The sequence below is a fragment of the Montipora foliosa genome, chromosome 10 (genome assembly GCF_036669935.1).
Source record: "Montipora foliosa isolate CH-2021 chromosome 10, ASM3666993v2, whole genome shotgun sequence".
NCBI lineage: Eukaryota > Metazoa > Cnidaria > Anthozoa > Scleractinia > Acroporidae > Montipora > Montipora foliosa.
This window is the reverse complement of record NC_090878.1, coordinates 23,018,297-23,035,796: the sequence shown is the minus strand read 5'-3', so window position 1 is coordinate 23,035,796 and position 17,500 is coordinate 23,018,297. Positions and strand designations below refer to the sequence as shown.

The 17,500-nt window shown below is 40.8% G+C and overlaps 1 protein-coding gene across 1 annotated transcript in view; it reads right to left on the bottom strand.

Annotated features, from left to right (window-relative positions):
* Positions 1-1,794: 1,794 nt before the first annotated feature.
* The window catches only part of LOC137974297 (uncharacterized), a 77,289-nt gene continuing 61,583 nt past the window's right edge, over positions 1,795-17,500 (bottom strand). Inside the window, exons 30-41 of the mRNA XM_068821182.1 lie at positions 16,514-16,586; positions 14,418-14,487; positions 12,932-13,095; positions 12,302-12,388; positions 11,755-11,841; positions 10,283-10,369; positions 8,549-8,656; positions 7,945-8,031; positions 7,486-7,554; positions 5,954-6,031; positions 3,860-4,003; positions 1,795-2,298 (exon numbers count right to left, since the gene is read on the bottom strand). Of these exons, the coding sequence (XP_068677283.1) occupies positions 2,242-2,298; positions 3,860-4,003; positions 5,954-6,031; positions 7,486-7,554; positions 7,945-8,031; positions 8,549-8,656; positions 10,283-10,369; positions 11,755-11,841; positions 12,302-12,388; positions 12,932-13,095; positions 14,418-14,487; positions 16,514-16,586 (1,111 nt within the window). The 3' untranslated portion in view covers positions 1,795-2,241. The remainder of the gene's footprint in view (positions 2,299-3,859; positions 4,004-5,953; positions 6,032-7,485; positions 7,555-7,944; positions 8,032-8,548; positions 8,657-10,282; positions 10,370-11,754; positions 11,842-12,301; positions 12,389-12,931; positions 13,096-14,417; positions 14,488-16,513; positions 16,587-17,500) is intronic.

Here is a 17,500-nt window from a genome sequence, read left to right as displayed (position 1 = left end):
CACAGAACCTTGAATTTGGTAATTTCACGTCGTCATTTAGGAGATGACGGCAAAGAAATGTACCAACATGTAAACGCACGTGCAGAGCGTGCAGGGGCATTGTTTTTGCTCACTAAACCTATTGTTTTGTACCGTCGTCGTTGCCGTCGGCGTCGTCGTTTCGTAAGCTCCCAATTATGACGACGACGACGACGATGCCGAAGACGATGCCGATAATTATGACGACGACGACGACGATGCCGAAGACGATGCCGATGACTACGACGACGACGACGCCGCCGACGAAGACGACGACAATAATGATAATGATAATAATTAATAACAATTCACCGAAGTGGAGGTGGCTAGTGATGGATATTACCAGGCCGTGTTTTAGTATATACTAAAACTGTGAGATAATATAGCACTAAAAGATGATTTTAACTCATTTATTCCTGCAACGATTACAATAGGCCATTTCCGAGTTCATGTCAGCCACCTCTTCAAAGCGAATCTAAGTGCGCAGTTTTCGTGATGGTAATTAGTTCCACTTTACATATGAACGAAAACTAATTTTCACAAGAAAAAGTTCGCACTTAGACTCGCTTGAAGAGGAGGCAGACATGAACTCGGAAATGGCCTATTAGCCAACATCAAAAATATTATAATACCCCTTGTTTGTCCCTCCAAGATTTTGCATAAGCACTGTTTTTATTTTCTGTTGGGACAATATGGTTCCAAGAGAAACTGGCAACAATGCTTATGCAAAATAGGGGAGGGGCAAATAAAGAGTATTATGGTATTTTTGATAGTGGCTAATATTTTTGGGCGGAAATCCCGCGCGAGTTGCTCGGAGGTGATTAGCAGAGGATATTCCAGCAAAGTTTGAGTCGCCAATCTGTGCGCGTCTTCTACGCTTTCCACTGTACGTATATGCTAATGATAATTCTAAATAGAATAATTCCAGAAAAACATGTGGAGAATTGTATGTTATTCGACCCACTGAGATGCGACGCCCAGAAAGCCTTGGCAACTCTCACGACGGTAAAACGGCTTAAGAGTTCTTCGTATTGCCTTGCCAAAATTGTCCTTCTGATAATATTCATTAAAACCTTGTTTATTTGCAGATAAGTTGTCACCAGGGGAGCCCTCTTTCCTTTCTTTATCAAAACAGACGCATCAAGCAATTTTCACGTGACAAAAGGTGGGTCAGCACGCAGCTATCATAACGGCTCTCGTTATTGGTTCAGCAAACAATGGGCACAAGAAGTATCAGAAACCCATAAGGACTGAAACGTGTAACGCACGTTCACAGTTTCCGAATATTCAGTGCGAACTGATTGGTTGAATGTTTCAGTGCTAAGTACCATATTTGGAAACCCCTCGTTTTTGTTGTTCCAAATATGGTACTTAGCAAATTTGAATATTCAGAAGTTTGTTTCCCAGCACACAAGGGGCCGTTACACGTTTCAATCCTTATGGGTTTCTGGAAGTATATAACGGAAACAATGGAGCCTAAAGGCTAAACACAATAGAGGTGCATACTTTACTAGAGGTGGTTAGGAGCTGTGTGGCATATGACTGAACAATTAAACAAATCGAATGTGGTTCAGCGTTGTGTATACTCTTATCGACTACGATATTCGTCATCACAGTGGTCAAAATGTGGCCGAGAGTCTCCACAACAAATTTTGACCGCTGTGGTGACGAAAATAGTTGTCGATAAGAGCACAGACAACGGTGAACCACATTCGCTTTGTTTATTACCACAACTTCTAAGAGACCGTGACATAGAGAATAAGCAAGCGTTGCCTCTAACTTCTCGCAATCCCATTGGTTTATTTCCCAAAATGGGCGTTTGTGATTGGCTATTACAATTACGTGACACATTGACGAGAGCAAGGCACGAGTAGCGTTGTCGAGACTCTTGTCAGCAACGGCAAATTATCCAATTAGATTGCGAGATTTCATGCATAACGTGGCAAATGAATAATTGCAATATCCAGGATTTTACATCCGACTCAAGTTCTTTTCGCATGGCCTACCCCCCTCTCCCAAACAGCTTCGCCCTTAAAATGCCCTTATATTGTCTACAACAAGATGCGTCCACGCTTTTCAAAAATAAATATCGAGAACGGAGATTTTGGTCCACAGGGCCTAGGGATGGAACGCGCTAAAACGACATATAAATTTAGCCATCAACGAATATTAAGTGGGGAATTTGATTGTATGTTGATGAACCTCTGCTTGAATCATTGTGCGTCATGTCCTTTGCTGTTGTGCGTCCCTCTGGTATGAATCTAACATTTCACTTGTCAACTGCCGACACAAAGAAAATAGATAACGATTTCTTCAATTTGCACAAACAAAAACAGAGGAAGAAGGACACAGGCAAAGAAGAAACATGTCGTAAGGAAACCCAACCAGACGAACGAAAGCTCTTAAGGTTGTGAGAATGTTGCAAACAATTCAACATCGATCGTAATGGTCTGAAAACATTATTGTCCGACAGTTTACACTTTGAACCACGGGAGTGCCAACATGACATCCCAACCGGTTCCGTTTTCATTTCGGTACGAGTCCATTCCGGTTTATCTTTTCGCTCCGTATCTGTTTACACCACACACCACTACTCTCTCATCAGTTTAAGTTATTAATTACAGACCACTTTCACAAATAGTGGCTGATCAATTTTCCTTTCGTGCCAATATTAATTTGCTAAGACCTTCCGCTCTTCTGCTCGATCAAAAGTTCTTTTGGAGTTTGAATACCGTGATGGGGCGACAAAATTGATCTTATTACCATCGAAGTGAAATAATATTTCCCATAGTCACTTTTATAAGCATTTTCCCGCAAAATCTATACTAAATTAGCGGACTGTTGCGATTTTTTGTAACTTCAGATGAACACAAAGGAACAAGTAAGTTCACCACAAAAAAAGTTCATGATTTAGAAAGATACATCAACTTTACTTCCATGAAAGTTGGCTGCACTTTGATATAATGGTCTTGCACATGATACACAGATGCACAAGAAGACAAAAATATAGCTCCTTAGGGGCATGTACTAAAACCAGGAACACCGGAACACCGGAACACCGGAACACTCCGGAACATCGGAACACTCTGGAACACCCTGGAAGTAACCCAAAATTCTCAATTTGGCTAACCCTAGGCCTAGTTAGGCCTTAAGTTGGTTTCTAGGCCTAGGCCTAATTGAGGGTTTTGGGTTACTTCCCCGGTGTTCCGGAGTGTTCCGGTGTGCTAACCATAGGCTTAAAAACCAACTTAAGGCCTAGCTAGGCCTAGGGTTAGCCAAATTGAGAATTTTGGGTTACTTCCAGGGTGTTCCGGAGTGTTCCGGTGTTGCTGGTTTTAGTACATACTCTCCTTAGGCCCGTTTTAAACGTCGCATTCTACATGTGCAGAATGTAATGCAAATGAGCGAAAATAGTGATATATTCTCAACAGGATCATCCGCAAACAATGCCTTAGACTAGATACGATATGGGAGTCTCAGCCCAAGGCGGTTAGGAGCGGGGAGCTCCGTTCGGAGTGCTGGTTCATCTCTGCGGGGAGGTGGGTGGGACGCGAAAAGGAGAATTCGTAACTCCGAAAAGACTGAATGAGCTCTAGTGATAAGGGAGTGGCCTTATATAAGAGTCCCATTACCCTGGGACACGTGAAGGATTGCTACGGACTGCACGCGGTATGCTAAGGTTGCGTAATCAGCGTTCTAAGGCTATTTTGTGCGGAGCCCCTAGAAAGAATAATAGATTTTTCTCATTTGCATTAGATTCGGCACATGTAAAATGCGACGCTTAAAACGGGTCTTATCGCGTGAATTTAAAAAAAAAAAACAAACAAACAAACAAACTTACAGTCTTAAATTTGGAGGTAACCTCCGCGGTGAACTCGTCCTCGGTCATTCCGCGAGGCACCAAAGAACTGAGTGAGGAAGAAGGGTTGATGGTGAGGTATTTGTCAAGTTTTTCTCTGGGTAAGTAATCTTGCCTCACCTTTGTCTGCCAAAAAAAATAAAAAAATAAAAAATGCAAAAGAAATTATCATATGATTCAGCATTACCAAAATGATATGCATCATATTCGAAACCTCAAAGTTTATCCAATTGCAAACGTCATTAAAGGATCATAACCTCGAGTTAATCTGCAGTAAGCATAAGCGTACATCTTATTCAAACAACCACCACAAAAACAAAAAAGTTTATTTGTACCACACGTAAATAAAGATACATGAAATAACCCCCCGGGACGAGGCGGGGGAGTAGCAGGGACATTGTTGAGGTATTACAAGGTACAATGCCCCCCTAGAAAATAATTACGAAGCTAATCTAGCTAGGAAGCAGAATAAAGAATTTATGTATAAAGGAAAAAGTCGATTCAGGGAGGCACGACCTCCATGACGTCGACTGTCGACTCCAAAATGGCCACCGTTTTCGTATTCTTTAGTTTGTTTGCCATTTAGCCCGTACTGCCTCGTTTAAGGTTAAATATTCTTTTTTATTATATAGATATTGATGAAATACCAGGATTTCTCCTTTTACTAAAATATCATATCTTCACTGCGCGCAGTGAACACATCATTTATATCTTTCACATGTGGGGATATAGGTGTTGTCATGGTAACCAACACGATTAGCCAATAAAACGCGAGCTTTCTCTTCATTGTAAGATACTTTTGTGCTTTAATATAATTCTTCTCTACTACATTAACATTTTTATTGCAAAATTTGACATTATCATGATTTGTTTTTCATAACTTTCATATCTTGTTTCATGTTACACAACATGCGTGTTTTAGCGGTTGGTGACCACCTTTTCATCATTTCGAAACTGAATAAAACGAGTTGTTTTAAATCTATACATTTCAGCAATATCTATATAATACACAGAACATTACATGGCCGCTTGGGGATACGAATTTTATCTTCTCATGCTGAAAGTATCTCTCGCGAGTGAGCTTCGCTCGCTCGTGAGAGATACTTGCAGCACTATCCCCGCGCGGCCATGTAATATCCTCTATGAATTTGAGTTTAAGAACGAGGCAACAAGGGCTAATAGACCATTTTCGAATTCTCACGGCTGGACTGGACCTAGCATGAAATGGAGACAAACGCGGGCAAATTAATAGCCCATTTCCGAGTTGCTGTTTGCCTCGGTTTCAAAGTGAGTCCTGGTGCACAACCATTCAAATGGAAATGAGTTGCGTATTCTTATGCAAATCAAACTCATTTCCCTTACAATAGTTGAGCACCAAGACTCACTTCGAAACCGAGACAAACAGCAACTCCGAAATGGCCCATTTGTGTCTGAAAAGATTTGCCAGCGTTAGCCTCCATTTCATGCTAGACCCAGTCCAGCCGTGAGAATTTCGGAAATGGTCTATTTGAAAGGAAACAAAAGATCAATGGCGGCCATTTCGAAGGAGGTGTTTTTACCTAATCAAATGGTTTTGCTTTGCAGAAGACAATAAAGAAATGTGTCGCACAAACAGAATCAGAGTAAAGTAAAAAAGTGAATTTTGGGATCGCTTATTTTCAATTTCAAATTTCTCGGGCACCGCCATCTTGAATAATTGCGATGTTTTAGCTTTCGTAATAGTGCAACCTTTACACGTCACAATTATTTAAAATGGCGGCACCCAAGAAATTTGAGAATAAAAATAAGCGATTCTGAAATCGGATACAAACGCGTTCTTCGAAGATTAATGTAGACATAAATTACAGTCCGGTAGTTTAAAGTTATTTTTTGTTGGAGTAAGATCGTTGTAAGAGTTAAATAAATCAATCAATCGATCAATCAATGAAAGAAAATAAAAATTGTCCATCCTTGTGCAAGTGGGATAATAGCACGATACTTGTATAAGCACTTGGCCATCACAAGACAACCTCAGCGAAAAAAAAAAAACACAAACAAAGAAACAAACAAAACAAACGGAAGTGTGATTTTCTTCACCTTTGCTGCAGGAAGTTCATCATCTCTTCTAGCATCTGATAATCGCACATAAACTGAACTTCCCTCGACGAATTTAATCTAATGAGCAGAGTATTAATCAAACAACCAGTTCTCTATCAAAATTGACATGTGGACACGAATACACGAGAGTTAAAGATCATCGCAGTTACTTTAACCCTTTGACTCTCAGAAGTGATCAGAATGTAAATTCTCTTCACAATTTCAATGAAATATCAGTCAGAAAGGTATTAAGAATGAAGATTATTATCAACTTAAGAAGTGTGGTCTTGATGTAACACCAAATTCTCATGACTAGCCAACAAAGAACTCTGTGGTACTAGTTGGGAGAATGAACTTTCCGATCGTGGGAATTAAAGGGTTAAGCAACAACTTAAGCAGTTGGAAAGAAAGCCTGAGAAAAAAAAAAAGGCTTGAACGGGGCTCGAACCCGGCTCGAACCCAGGACCCTGCGATTGCACGCCGCACTGTTGTTTTCAGACTTCCTTCGCAACTGCTTTACAAGTTGCTGTTCAACTGGATAATCTCCAACTTTCACGTATTTCAATTTCCATAGTTCAAATATATAGTCATTTCATATATTCTATGGAATTCAGTTGAACAGGAAGAATTGAGCAAAAGCAATCAACAATGTGAAACTAATGTAAAGAGAAGTATCCTCTCAACAATTTAGATGGCCAGGGATCCTGATAAGATCAGTGATGAGACAAGTCTAGATAACTGTACAATATAGTACTTTCTTGTAAGATTATATCTTTAAAAAACAGTTCTTCACCACATTAAGCGGAACCTGGGCATGCAAAGGACGGTAGTTCGTCTGATAATCCGTCTGTGTATAAATACGGAAAGACAGAGGGATCTTCCGTCTAGACGAACTGTCTGGATAGTTTGTCTTGGTAGACGAACTTCCGTGGATAATTTGTTTAGACGGATGATCCCTCGGATCAACTATCTTAATTTGCCCAAGCTAATCCCAGGCGGATGATTCGTTCCTAGCATTTATGGACTGGACGGATGAATAGATACGTCTCTAGCTTAAATCGAGCCATTGGCCGTATTTATGCATTTATGCATTAAACGTCTGGCCGTAAGTGCGACTAATATAAATACGGGACGCACTTAACTTCGACGGCTAAAAAACAAATTCACAATTTTCTTCAAAAGATACTGAAATTTAATCACCAAAGAGACTGTGTGCACTTCATTGCTAAGTGCGTCCCAGTTTAGTGCGTCTCGTCTTTATACTAGACGGCTTAGACGTCTGTTAAGTGCGTCGTTCAGACGCACTTAACTTGAGACGTTTAATTCGTCTGACGTTTAATGAGTCCACCTTATTTCCCGTATTTATACTAGCCGTCTAAGACGTCTAAGATGTCTTAGACGTCTGAGACGTCTTAGACGTCCTCTAGAATAAATACGGCCATTCAAACAGTAATTAAATCGCGTGGACAAGGTAGGCTAATGTTTGAGTAATTGTAAAGATAGAAGAAAGCTCAGTAAGCTAAACAACTAACCACTTTTCTCCGTCGAAAGGAAGCAAGAACATTAACACAATTCTCGCTCTGAAGAGAATTAAGTACGGCCTGCGAATCAAAAATCGCAAAGAAAAAGTTACAGTTTTTCCAAACTATACGGATATAATACCAAAATGTCCCACTCATCATTTCATTAAGGAAGTGTTACTGTATCACTCAGTCCTTTAGAAAGGAATGTTGAGATTCTGTTAATTCTCAAGTTTCAAGTAGAAGAAGATGTTCTACGAGGCTTCATCCACGCAATTGAAGGCAACGCCCTTCTATAACGCTTGTCAAGTGGATTGCGCTGATGCAGGACCTTAATTAATGACTTTTATTATGTTTTAATCTCTTTTTATTCTATAGGATATACTGGTTGAAAAGTGTTGCCTCATGGTTCTGAGTCTGAGGACAATGTCGTGAAGACTGAAAAAAAAAAAAAAAATTGACAAACCCTACCTCGGGGGGTTCCCCTGAATACAGAGGAAGCAGATAAGAGCCACCAATGACATAACCTTCATTGAAAACTTGAACTGCAGTCCATGCCTACGGAGTCAAAAAATAAAATAAAATAAATTAAAGAAAAAATGTGCTGATTTTGAGACATGCTTTAGCCTCAACAAAGCAGAAGCCCAAGATACGGCACTAAAAGGTAAAGGAAATAGGCAGCATGTCGCCATAGGTACCTCTCGAACAACTGACCCGAAACCCCCAATCACGCCGATGCCACCAAACCTCTTCGCACTTTAATGAACAAAATTAGCTCCGGCGTTGTGGGGTCGATTTATACCATTTGCAGGACCTCAAAGGACTGGTTAAACCAAAAAAAGAAGAGAAGAAAGAAACAGCAAAAACAGACAGAGACGGAAAACAAAGAAACCTAGTCCCGGAAACAATAAAAGCTAAGCCTATTATTAACAGGGTTTACATAAAACAGGTCGACACCAAGAATACCAGTGCTTGGGGAGAGGAGGGGGGAGGGGTGCAGATGAGAGGGGAGCAGATGCTGAGGCTGGTGCTGTTGCTGGCATAAAGTAGTCATGACGTATCCCTATCAGCTTACCTGTCCCTTTAAACTGCAGCTTATTTTAATTTGACTTGTGTCCACTACCAACTCGTGTAAATGGATAATTATTACCATGTATCTGTGATAGGTGCGGCGAGGAAAAACCTGCAAAGAAAACGAAGAAACTGCTACATGGGCACATGATTGTGTTGGCGCATGTTAACTGACTTGAAAAGGCAATTAGTTGTTTTCAAGATGACTTTCTTTTCTTTCCTTAGGCCGATTTAGCTTTTCAATCTAGTTGACCAGATTTTAGGATCGACTACCGAGACGAAGATTAGCCGGTGCGAAACACAAATGTGACGCATGTCAATTTGATTTTCATTTTTGGTTCACCTAGTGAATACAGGTTCTTTATCAGTTTTTGGGAACAGCATCGAGAAGGTAAGAACAGGGAAAAATATCAGTACTCAATGGAAATCATTTACAAAATGATTACCGGCTGTAATACTGTCTTAACTGTGGCCAAAAGCTATACGTAACCCTGAGAGGCCAGAATGACGACCAGAGATGAAAGATAGAGAAACTGGGTTCGCGAAGTTGCTGAGGGGCCGATGGCCAACTTTGGACCAACTGGTCGCAATTAAGTTGAACAGTACACAGAAAGAATGATGAAAATGCATTGGAGAACTGAACCTCGCACTTAACTGGAGAGTTTAAGCAATTATCTCTTATAGACACCTAAAAAATTCAGTTGGGTGCAACGGGATTCAAACCCATGACATTTCGTCTATAACGCGCGCTTGAAATATACATTAACTTCATTCATCGACTCCTTCACTGGAACACCTGAGCCCAACAAATTGACCTGCTCCCAACTGAGTGGCTTCAAAGCTCAGTTTGTAGTGCATTGCACCAGCATCGCAGAGGGTCATGGGTTCGAATCCCGCTGGAGTCACCTGAATTTATCAAGTGTCTAAAAGATATACAATACTCCACTTTCAAGTTCTCCATGACCGCTGTATAAAAACATTGAGGACGCATTTTTACAGGATTAGCCTCCATCTGAAGTGAATATATTTACAAATACCGGTAGGAAGGTGCCTGAAATTTGAAACTAAACAATAGACAAAGTAGTAAACAAGTTATCTTCTCGCTGGAATTTGTGAATCCTGTATATTCACTTCAGATGGAGGCTAACCCTGTAAAAATGCGTCCTCCGTGTTTTTATTTAGCGGTCATGGAGAACTTGATACTGGACTATTGCTTGAATTGTGCAGATAGAGCGGTTTTCAATTGAGTGTCGAAAGTAATTAGCGAATTACTTTGGTCTTGCATTACTTCACTCAGTGATTGGTTCAAAGTTCTCGCGCCACTTTTTCAACCAATCAGAAGTGAAACTAAAACCAATCGTGGCTCACGAGTGCACATTTTCCCGCGCTTTGCGTCGGCTACGTGTAATTACTTCGAGTTTTGATTGGTTCACTGGATTGTCTCCGTCCTTTTTGATTGGCCAAAGTAATTACTTTGCTTTTGGTTTTACGACACTCGATTGAAACTTGCTCTAAGGGCGAGGATCACTTCTCCATTTTTTTAATAACTCGCACTTCAAATGTACATTTATAGAGGTTTCGCACGGCAGCCATGTTGCATGGCAGGAACAACGAAAATAGGAAGAACATTTGTTCCCATAGGAAAACGAATCTATTGTTCCTGCCATGCAACATGGCTGCCGTGCAAAACCTCTATTTCAAAAGCAATGATGTGGGCCACTAAAAGTACGGTACTGACCTTCAGTCCCTGACGCCAAACAGGGCACGCAATGCTGCTAGAGTAAAGTGGGGTAGTTACGTAGTTTAAAGGGTCCATTCGCTCACCCTGAAAACCGGATTAAAGAAAAAAAAAAGTTCCAAAAATTCTGTTGTCCATGTGGTCCGGTCATTTAGGCGCTGGATACGTATGCGCATGTTGTTAGGATTGGGAATGACCAGATTGTAGAATTTGACTGGCCAAAATCAATGTTGACTGCGGTCTAGATTTTACTATCGAGATTAGCAATTCTGTAACCCTGGGCCCAGTTGTTCGAAAACCGATTAACTTAATCTAGGATTAGCGTAAACTTTGGCTTCATGTTTTCACCTTTTTGGTGAAAGTTTCTTTTGCCTTTTTTTTGTTTTTTAAGATTGACTTCTTCTAATGTAAAGTTTCGCCGAATATCAGCGTTGCACAGCATGTGGGAGTTGAGAAATAAACTCCTTGGTTAATTTTTAATCTGGGATTAGTGCTAATCGGCTTTTGAACAACCGGGCCCTGAACACCATGTGCAAACTAGCCGCTCCTGACAAATTCTTTGGCCTGAAGATATTTAAGAATTTCGGCTACGTGCTATCCACTTCATCTTATTGGACACCACTTTCAATACAGATATGCCTTTCTCGTAAATGCCCGTGCCACCATCCGTGATTTTCGCAATTCCATTAGTATCTTTTTATTTTATTGCACGGGCCACATGTTCCCTTTGCGCTCACTCCTTTGTCTCTATCTAATATTTATTTACTTTTATATAATAACCAAATCAATGCGCGCGCTCTGATTGGTCAATCACCTATGTTTTATTGTGCCAGTAAACTCTCGGAAAAATCGCGCGTCTTCTGAATTATTATGTAAAAGCAATAGACCACAGGTTTCTATGGTTTATAGGCATGTTAAACCACTTGGAATGTTGGAAGAACACTCGAAGAATTCGTAAATCACTCACCTGCGGCTCGTGATTTACGAATTCTTTTCGTGTTCTACCAGCATCCCGCGTGGTTTATCAACCTATAAACCATAGAAACTTGTGGTCTATTGCTTAAATAACCAATGAAGCTGAAAGATCAAAACATTTGTACTCCGAACTTACAAACAAACAAGGAAACAGGCAAAGAGAATGCATAACCGTTCAGCGGAGGAAGCTACGAGCAAAGATGAAGTCAAAATTTACAAGTTTATTTTTGTCCCTTTTATTGCTTGTCTGGCCATATAATCAACGTCTTAATAACTTGTAGGTTGGTCTGTAAGGGAGAGTCTTGACCTGGACCGCTTGTACTGGCCTCACCACGTTCGATATGTACTGGCAATCGCCGTCAAGGTTCTTTCATAGAAACCTCCCTCTCGGTAAGGAGAACTCATTACGGCCTTAAAAGCCAGAAGATTCAAATGACAGCACGAGTGAAGGGTAGCGGTTTGGAGGACAAAAACAAAACAAAACAAACTTATTTCACCTTGTAAAACCATCCCGGAGGGGAAAGACAGTAAGTTGCCATGGTAAAACCACCCCATGGTAAATTCTGCGCAGCGTCCACAGAAATCTGAAACAAGAAACACATCATCACACATGCCAAATCTGATTAAAACAATAGTGCCAGAAGACCATGTTAACGCTCCCTTGCTCCATCTAAAGAAGGAATTTTTCATGATAACGGTGACAGAAAACGCAACGAAATACAAAGTTCACTAAACGTAAGAGAATATTTGGGGTGCAGAGAGAGCACTTGTTTCCCACGAATGTGGCCCGGGTTCGGTTCCCAGACTCGGCGTCATATGTGGGTTGAGTTTGCTGTTGTCTACTCTGCTCTGAGAGATTTTTCTCCGGGTACTCCGGTTTTCCGCTCTCCTCAAAAACAAGCATTTGATTCAATTTGCGTTAATTTCTTGATTTCAGTCCCCAATTAGTGCTCCAGCGCTGGCAGACTAGAAACTTAAATAAAGTTCATCTCCTTAGAATGTTGCACGCTGTCTTATTTCAAGTGCGAAAGCAGCAAAATTTACCTTCAGTCCATGCATTATATGATAAAGTGCGACGTAATTGAGGTCCATATCCAACGGTAAAGCATCGATATTTCGAGTGAGACGAGTCTAAAGGCACGATACGGGAAAGAGAAACAAAAATGGAAAACCACACAGTATAAGCTTAAAAACCTTACTCAACGATGACGAGATCTACTTTTTTCGACGTTGACTCGGGGATACTCGGAAAAAAATTCCGAGTGTTCCTTTTCAGAAGTGGAACCTTCGACTTTTTCATTATTAGTTCGGCTGTTCTACGCTATAGGAGAGTCGTGGGAGGTACGCCGTTAAATGGGTTCCTCTGACAACTTTTCCGACATCTATATTATCGAAGTGGACTATTTTCGGGATTGTACTGAAAGAGGTGTTATATGTTAACCCCGGTAAATGAAACGAAGCGTTTTTTTCCGACGGTGACTAGCAGATACTCGGGAATATTCGGAAAGCAATCCGAGTACTCCTCCGTAGGAGTAGAACCTACGACCTTCCAATTTCTAGTTCGGATGGTCGACCACTGAGCTATAGGAGACTCGTGGGAGCTAAGCCATTAAACTAGGCTTAAAGAAACAAAGTGATCCCTTGGGAATAACAGTATTTCATATCAATACGTACCTTAATCCAGCTTTCTATAACTTTATCTTTCTTTAACTTCCGTTCTTGTCCGTCGCCAATTAGTTTAATTGCGTCCCTTGTTTTCATTGCTTGTCTCTTGACCATGCTATGGAATATCTGGCACTCTCCTAGGGTGGGCTCGCACGAGAGAGAAAAATATGTGCCTAAAAAAGCCGAAATAAAAAAATTCAGTGATAAGAATTCAGCCAAAGCGCTGGAAAATGCGGGGGAAAACATCGCGATTCCTTTTGCATTTCTCTTCTCACTGGCTGACAAAGTGCCATAAGATTTCTACACTTCCAGGCATGTGACCTGACTTGCGGGATCGCATAATTATGCTGAATAAAACATGTGCGAAAAAATCAGAACACTAAATAACCTGGCTGATACTCACTAACCAATGCGAACAAAGCGATACGTACTGTGCAAGGCTAAATATATTTTCAGTTAGCTATCATCTACAGCAATGGTTCTCACTCACTTTCAGTTAATTTATGTGTATAATTCTTTGAGAGAACATTTCATTGTGCATAATCGTTGGATTCCGCAAAACCCACCACTGACGTTTCGACAACCCGAGCACTAATCACAGTAAAGTGATTAATGCTGTGTCAATGAATGGGGCTTATTCACGCGGTGGCCATATTGGCCATACACAATAGATTTCGTACCTCAAGCCTCGAGACGTTGTAGGGCGATAATTTTATACCTTTAAAAATGAATTAAAGTACGATCGTCCAGATGAGTGTAGTCCTGAAAAGGACTGTTTTGGATGACATTGGCTGACGTTTCGACAACCTGAGGGAAAGTCATATTCAGAGTCATGCAGGTAAAGTTCGCTCTACAGTTAAAGTAAACGTAAAATCGTCAATGGTTTGAAGTCATATCATAGCCAAGTGAAAAACGATCGTCCGCGTGAGTGTAGTCCTGAGAAGGACTGTTTTGGATGACAATGAATGACGTTTCGACAGCTGGAGCGGAACTAATCTTCAGAGTCAAATCTCTTCAAAAGCAGTGTTGCCTCAAGTAGATTAATGCGCTTGCCTTCTCGACACTTTATGCAGTAAAAACCTTTATAGACTAGAATCGGTCACAATTAAACACTAACTCTAGACGCGATTTGTTAAGCACAGGCTAAACTCTGTTTAAGTTACCAACCCATTGCATTGAAGGGTTAGTCTACGGTGCCTCTTTTGTACATTCATTTACTCTGTTGAAAATCATTTCCAAGATTAGTTGTATCAGAAACCCATAAGGGTTGAAACGTGTAACGGCCCCTTGTGTGTTGGGAAACAAGCTTCTGAATATTCGATTTGCTAAGTACCATATTTGGAACAACAAGAGCGAGGGGTTTCCAAATATGGTACTTAGCACTGAAACATTCAACCAATCAGTTCGCACTGAATATTCGGAAGCTGTGAACGCGCGTTACACGTTTCAACTCTTATGGGTTTCTGGTTGTATATAGTTGGATTTGAAGTTTTACCGTCTGCGTAGTTTGGTTTCGGCTGAAAGAGTCCCTCGGCTTCCCAGTCTGATTCTTTGAATTCTGAAGCCTGTGAATTATTAAGAGTAAGAAATTTGGAAATTAAAGACCGTCGTGTTAATTTTTGGGCATCCCTAATGCGCACGTAAATGGTGATACAATGGCCAATCTTGACTTAAAAGCTCTTCCCCATTGCGCATGACTAAAGAAGTGAGGGGACCCAAGGATCATGCGCACACGTAAGCAACACCAGAAGAAAGCTGACGGCAACCGGAAGTGAGCTGTTTTACCTTCTAACTTGTCTTCACACAACCATATTTACATTGATAAGTATCTTTTCTCCATTCGTTTTTGTCACACGACGGCCATATTGTCCCGGGAGACCAAACGAGCTTTGTTTTACCACGCCAAGTCTCGCAGTGGAAACCATGGGGGCGAGGCTTGGCGTGCTAAAAGAAAGCTTTTTTGGGCTCCCGGGACAATATGGCCGCTGTGTGAAAAGGGCGAATTACAGATGATTAGTGTAAAAATCTGGGAGACACCACTGTCTCTTCCGGTTGCCGTCCACGTCTCAAAAACGCGAGTGCTTAAAGGAGAACTGAAGGACAAAATCAGCAATTTTTCCAACATGGTGTTTTTTTTGTTTCTTTTCGTTTTCTGTTTTTTGCGAGAAAATTACGTCCGAAGTTGGGCTTTTCCCGCTGTTTCTGCCATTTCAGTGCGGGCTCAAAAACTAAATAAGTACCCTGTTGTGACATATTTTATTCGTTGTTTTGCTGTTTTTTCCCGGACTCAACATTCACAACAAACATCAGTCAAAAACACTGCTTCTATATGGGGCGCTCTATCATGTCTTTCCCATATCATACGTCATGGGCTGCAAAAATGACCGCTGACTCCTCCATTCTGAGCCGTTATGCTGATGGCTCAAAATCGGAGTAAAAATATTTTTTTAGATGGAAAAACGACGGATATGCCAGAAAAAAAAGTTGAAAACATTGTGCATGGTCTAAAGTGTAAATAAAAAAATGCTTAATTTTTGCCTTCAGTTCCCCTTTAAGTTACCCTGCGAGCAGAGTCTCTTTCGATCTTCCTAGATAAGTCGGGAAGAGGAAAGTAGACTCTGCTCGCCGCCTCCACATTCTTTGATTTGCCGCTCATCCAAAGAATTGGATGAGTCGGTCCAGTTTCGACTTGTCAAACCTGTTTTTTTTTATTTTTGCGCATGATCAGTCGCCACGCGTCATCAATATTTTGAAATTTACAACAGCGTGGCAATTTTAACTGTTAGAATTCCCATGAGTTTTTCCTATATGGGTCGGTTACAGAAACTAGCCTGACAGAAACCTATAAATTTTTCAGTAAAAAAATAAAATGGCATTTTTCAGATATATGGACTATTTTGAGTTTCCAATGAAATGATTCCTTGATTGTCGTGTGTTTGCCGGAGTTGTTCGAAAACATTCCGACTTCTTCTTCTTCTTCGTTTTGTGGCTACTGGTCACGCATGACTGACACCGGATACATAAATTTTCAATTTTTAACGCATGCTCAATACAAAATGTGGAGGCGGCGAGCAGAGTCTACTTTCCTCTTCCCGACTTATCTAGGAAGATCGAAAGAGACTCTGCTCGCAGGGTACCTTTAAGTACTAGCTGCACCATGCTACTCCATAAAAAAATAAATAAATAAATAAAAAATAAAAAAGTTTAAACTCGGAAACTCGGAAAGATATGATGATGACACCTTGCAAAGGCTAAAATCGTAGCGAGACAAGTTGCAGAAACAGTAGAGGAAAGTAGAATTGAGTTCTCCTTTCTGCAACGCTTCACGCAACGTTGCAACGAATTCTTCAAGAATTGGATAGTATAACATCTGTCCGGCAACTGGTGTCACAACGGTTTGCAGCACCAGCCAATGAAAGTCTTCCTTTAACCTCATGCGATCATCGAAAACGAGACAACTTGTTTCGCAATGTGAGAATTTTTGTCGCAAAAAAAGTTGCAAGAAAAATTGTCGAGTGTAACAGCGCCTTCAGGTGCTTTAAACTCATAACAAGGAAAGGATTCAATGTCCAGAGAATTCTTTGCACCCACCTCCTTAGGTCTTCCATTGGGATGATAAGCTGCCTGCACAATCCTTACCAATAAACTAGCACAAGGAACGGGACTAAAAAAATAAAGATATTGAATCAAGACAAAAATGAAAGGGAACTGGTAGATAATTTTGTATGGAGATTTTATCCGTTCCACGAAGGGATCACAGGGCAACCACGGTTGATCTGGCATCCTCTAGATTCCTCGCAAACCGTTGTCCCATACTTCCCTCTAGCTCTAGCGTGCTAACGTACAGGAAGTTGCTTACGTTAAAAAGACGTCAATGAGTATGCCTGAGATTTCGCTGATAACTAAATATCTTGGAGCCGAGCAGAGAATTGCGAGACCGCTACCTTTCGACATCTTTGTCTTTGCACTATACAGGACCTATATCACAGGACTGAATCTTATAGGCCATTTCCGAGTTCAAGTCTGCCTCCTCTTAAAAGCGAGTCTAAGTTTTTCTAATGAAAATTAGTTTTCATTCATGTGTAAAGTAGGGCTAATTTTGCGAAGAAAAACTTAGCTCTTAGGCTCGCTTTGAAGAGGAGGCAGACATGAACTCGAAAAATGGCCAATTTTATTTGCTCCCACGATTCTCCTATAGCTCAATAGCTCGTGGGTAGAGCTGTATAGATCCGAACTATTCATCGGAAGGTCAAAGGCTCGCCTTCTGTTCACTACAACTCGGATTTTTTCTGAGAATACCCGAGTAATACCGATATTTACACTGCTTCATTACACATATCTTACGCATAAGATTAATCCGCACTTTTCATTCCCACGGTGCTTCCAAATAACCATTCCTTTTCACGTTCGCAACGAGATTGCAAGCTCAATAAAAAGGCATTTTTATACCCTTAGATTTGATTTGAAGTTTCAGTCCTCAATAAGTAGCGCTATCGTCCACTATTTAACACTTAATTTGATTCCATGTTGCCGTGCATCTGCTCAGTAATCGATCACAGACGACGTTAATAAGTGGCA